At 40.5% G+C, this 4,612-nt stretch overlaps 1 protein-coding gene across 1 annotated transcript in view; it reads left to right on the top strand.

Annotated features, from left to right (window-relative positions):
* Window positions 1-222: 222 nt before the first annotated feature.
* The window catches only part of Pcolce2 (procollagen C-endopeptidase enhancer 2), a 119,064-nt gene continuing 114,674 nt past the window's right edge, over window positions 223-4,612 (top strand). Inside the window, exons 1-2 of the mRNA XM_010608221.3 lie at window positions 223-253; window positions 315-562. Coding sequence (XP_010606523.1) covers window positions 223-253; window positions 315-562 — 279 coding nt within the window. The remainder of the gene's footprint in view (window positions 254-314; window positions 563-4,612) is intronic.

The raw sequence follows: 4,612 nt of genomic DNA, 5'->3' as shown, positions 1-4,612 counted from the left end.
GAAGGTGCCTTATTACTGAGCTGGTTTCTGCTTCACTAGAAAGTGCAATTGGTTGCTAGGTCACATGAAAGTTTCCAGAGAGGCCATCTGGAAACATTTCTCAGAAGGGTCCTTAAGGGAAGATCTTATCCATGGGTCCTCCATCTCTGCCCTCTCAGTGGTTAAACTTTACTTCATCGGGAATTAACTTCAGGCTTCCTTACTTGACCCATCTGGGCAACCATGGGGGAGGCAGCAGTTGCATTGGCCCATGGTGAGCTGTTGATCTCGGCCAGTAAGCAGGCACAAGCTAGGGATTTCCTTACTGCCTGCAGGCTCTCAGGCCCCCTGTCAAGTCAGTGTGCCCCCAGGGGTCCCACTGTTTCTTGGATCTGGTGACAGGCAGAACACAGGACAGGGAAGGAGGCCAGCAGCACAAGGTAGTGTGACCCTGAGCTCTGCCACAGGTGAGACCCCTAGCAGCTGGCAATGGACCCAGCTGGCTGTTCAGGGAGAACATGGTGACAGCATGGCTTCTGCAGTGACAGAGGCCCGGGAGCTGCTCTCAGCTGCTCTAAAGAAGGTGATCTTCCTGGAAGGCCATGAAAATACTGAGTCATGGCGGGGACAATAAACTCTCACTGCGAGAACATCCCCAAGTGCATTTCCTGGTGCGCACACTGGAGAGTTCTCTTTGTGTCTGTGTAGAAGAGCATTTAATGGCTGGAGAGCTGAGCATTCCATGTTCAACTTCAGTTACTGTCGGATTTTACTCCTAAATAATACCTTCAACAACTGCTAGCTATTGACTGAGTCTGATTCTTTTCCTTTTTAATAAATTATATTTAAAACACCTGTCAATCCATAAATTCAACTCCGGGGAAAATATCATCAAATAGACCTATTACAATTTCCTCCTTGTTAAACTGGAAATAAGCATCTCTTGTTAAACTCATGAGGAAACCAAAGCTAAGAATTAAATGTTTCCTATGATGTATTAGAACTAGAAGAGAAAAGCTATTTAAAGCTGCATTCATTTTCAAATCAAGTTTTCCCATTGTTTCCAGGAGAGGGCACAAAATCATCTTATATTTGTTCTTATGGTTCTTCACCACCTCCCTAACCTCACTCCACAGCACACACATACACACCGCTTAACTTTCGCTTTGCATCCACACACTAGATAAACAGCTTATTTTCAGAGAGGCACATTTGGGCAGATGTCCCACTGTGTTTCAAGATCTCAGGCTCCAGTGGGGCTTTCCGAAGTTCCCATGTAAGGAATATTTCTGCGAGGACCAAAGGCATACTGCCTCATGTTTATAGTTCCAGTATAGGTTTTCCTCACTTCCAGTGCTTTGCTGTAACAAAGGTGTGATAGACGTGATAGCAGGGAATTAGGAAGTATATTGTCTAGAGAGATTTTTAAAACAATAGTAAAACCAAAAGCTGGTCTGCTGTTACCACATCACATACTAGCAAGTCTACACAACAGCAAGTACGCTTCCCTTTCAAAATGATTTTTTGGCCTAAACTCTAAGAAATCTGTGCAAGTTACTAGTCAATTTTATAATAAGTAAAATTAGCACATTGTATTGCTTATCCTTCAATGCAAGCTAACACAGAGAAGCCCTGATATAAATGGATTTAGCTGCATGTGTTTGTTGGCGAATGAAGTTCCTAGGGGCCCAGACCATCCACATTTGAACGTGCTGGGTACATTTTCTATCTTCAACTTGTATGGAGCTACATATGCTTCCACTTTCAAACACCAGATTTGAAATAGATAAATGGCAGGCAGCACAGTGGTGGTGACAGGCTTGAGCTATTTCAATTCTTTCTCATTCAATTTAATTCTCTCAAAAAAAGTCATTTGGAGTTTTTGTTTGCCATTAAAAATTAAGAGAGTGAGAGCCGGGAGTGGTGGCACACGCCTGCAATCTCAGCACTTGGGAGGCTGAGGCAGGAGGATCGCTGTGAGTTCGAGATGAGCCTGGGCTACACAGTGAGTTCCAGGTCAGTCTCAACTACATAGTGAGACCCTTTCTCAAAAAAATAAACAAAAGCAAAAAAATTAAGAGAGTGAAAGTGTGAACCATAAGGTATGGCAGGGTTGGGCGGTTTGTAAATGCAAGTTTTAGTTCATATGTGAAATATTTTTCTGTATTTGAATAATATCTTTAGAAACTGAAACTTATTTCTTTGTAATTTTTTTATTTAACTACTATTAAACTAATACTCATTCTGTAGCAGATTAACATGAAAGTATATAGGCATCTTCTTTCTTTAGAACAATAGTAATGTAATTTAGAAGTACTAATCCATTACTTTCCCTCCTTTGTGATACTGTAATGATTTAATTGGCATGACTTTATATACAAGTCCAGTAAAAGAAAACTCACTGTGCTTATTTTCAGTCCATCGTTATTATTTTCATTCCATAATTATCTCTAAAAATAACATATCGAGGAAGCAGGTGTTAGAAGTCGATTTGCCCCATCTGCAGATACAAAGGCACATTCTGCTTCTCAGACACTGAGAACGCCTAGCCAGTCACACTGCGGGATGGGAGGGAGCCTGCTGCAGATACTGCCCCCTGCTGCTTGGTGTGAATTCACCCTTGAGACCATTAACCCTCAGTTTGCTTAAATCCTATTCTTTCATTCAGAGATACATACTTCACTAAAATGCCAACTCCATGGAAACTAGAACTTTCTCTTGTTCACACGATCCAAAGTGGTCTGTTGATAGATTTTTACTGACTGAAAGAAGGAACATGGTAGTACTCTACACATATTGGAAAATATGTATTAATATTTCTGCATGTTTTGTGTGAGTGCTCACAGCAGAAAACAGGAGCCTCACTGGGAACAGATATCACATCTTTTTTCTCTCTTTTTTTGCCTTTCCCCCCTCTCCTGGTTCCCCATCTTCTCTTAGCGCCAGAGACTACAATTTCAGGTTGACAAACCAACTGATTTACAAGTGCAGTACCTAAAGCACTACTCTGAAGAATCAGGAGTGCCCAAGGAGCTAAAATTCAATACAATAGCCTTTTCTATTCTTTTTTTTTTTTAACTGTATCAAGGATTTCTTTTTTAAAAACAAAATTTTAGTCTCTCTTTTTCTGAATCTATCATTGAAGGCTTATTTATTTATTTATTTATTTGGTACTGGGGATCGAACTCAAGTCCTTGTGCTTGGAAGGCAGCTGGCAGAACCACTGAGCCAAATCCCTGGCCCAAGGTATTCTTTTTTTATTTGCCTTTGTTTTGGTTTTTATTTGTAGGGAAAGCAGGGGCACAGACAGGTTTCTCATCAAGAAATTAAAATGCTCAACTTATTAAAAGATATAACTGATATCAATCTCTACCAAATTTTAACAATTTTTTCTCATTTATATAATTGATGCCCAGGAATATATCTAGTAACCAACACTATAATTACCATTTTATTGGAGGTAAGAGAGGAGAGACAGTGTAACTTTTAAGTACCTGAGAAGTTCACATATGACATTCTTTCAAAGGTAAGTAATGCAGAATGGTAGCATTGAAGACCCTATAGATTTATAGCCCAACTTCAGTTTGTAAATAAAGAAGCCAAAGCTCAGAAAGTAGAAGACCTGTGTTCAAGGTCTCATTGTATAAAGTGCTGCTAGGCCTATAAAACCAGCAATCCTGAGTTCCACCTCCATCTCTCCTCCCAAACAACAGAGGTTCTGATTTTTAAACAAAAACTCCTGAAGCGGAGGAGTCTCTAAAATAAAAGAGTTTAGGGAACTGTTACACATGCTAGCCATAAAGAGGACCCGGTCCTGGGACTAATTCCTCTGGCTGGCAAGCAGTTGGAAATACATATGCCAAAACTAAAGGCCAAGAGCATTTTCCGCCCCCTGTGGTCTTTGGCTATATATTTCTCCATCATCTGTATTTTCTTTTTTTTTTTTTTAGCTTTAATTGAGTTTATTGGTACATTTTAGGGATACAGTACAGTTACATTCATTGTTGGGATCTTGTACCTCTACATGACAGGTCTTGGTTCTCATTTTTTCCCCTTACCCCTGCCCTCCCTTCACCCCCTCGTCCGCTCCCCCTCTACAAACACTTTATTTTCATCTTTTCATTCTCTCACATTTTTTTCTTTTCCCTTTTTACTCTTCCCCTACCCATCCCAGCATTTTTTAAATGAAAATTTGGGGAAAGAAAGCATAAATGGTTTACAGTGAACCTACAGGAGCTGCAAGCAGAAGGGGCACGTTAACACAAAGTGAAGAGAGTTTGAGGATAGAAGGACAATCTGTAAGTAGAACCACTTGTTGCTTCTGGATTGGTTGGACATACTTGTCCACAAAGTGTATGTTTTCAGGACATGGTGGCACCTGATGGACCTCTGTGATGGGATTTCAGTCAAGGTTTTAAAGTACATTTAGGAATGTTGGCTTGGTCTGAAGCTATTAGCTGATTAATTGTTCCTCCCCTACATCCTCTGACCCTTGTAATAAAATTTAAGACATCTGGAGATTTTTAAAAATTACAATGTAGGGGCCGGGGATTTAGCTCAGCGTTTCCGTGGCCTGCCTTGCAAGCGCAAGGACCCGAGTTCAATCCCCGGTACCAAAAAAAAAAAAAAAAAA

The sequence above is a fragment of the Fukomys damarensis genome, unplaced genomic scaffold, assembly GCF_012274545.1.
Source record: "Fukomys damarensis isolate Sample0158 unplaced genomic scaffold, DMR_v1.0_HiC HiC_scaffold_37, whole genome shotgun sequence".
NCBI lineage: Eukaryota > Metazoa > Chordata > Mammalia > Rodentia > Bathyergidae > Fukomys > Fukomys damarensis.
The sequence above is the reverse complement of the archived record's forward strand: the minus strand, read 5'-3'. Positions and strand labels throughout refer to the sequence as shown.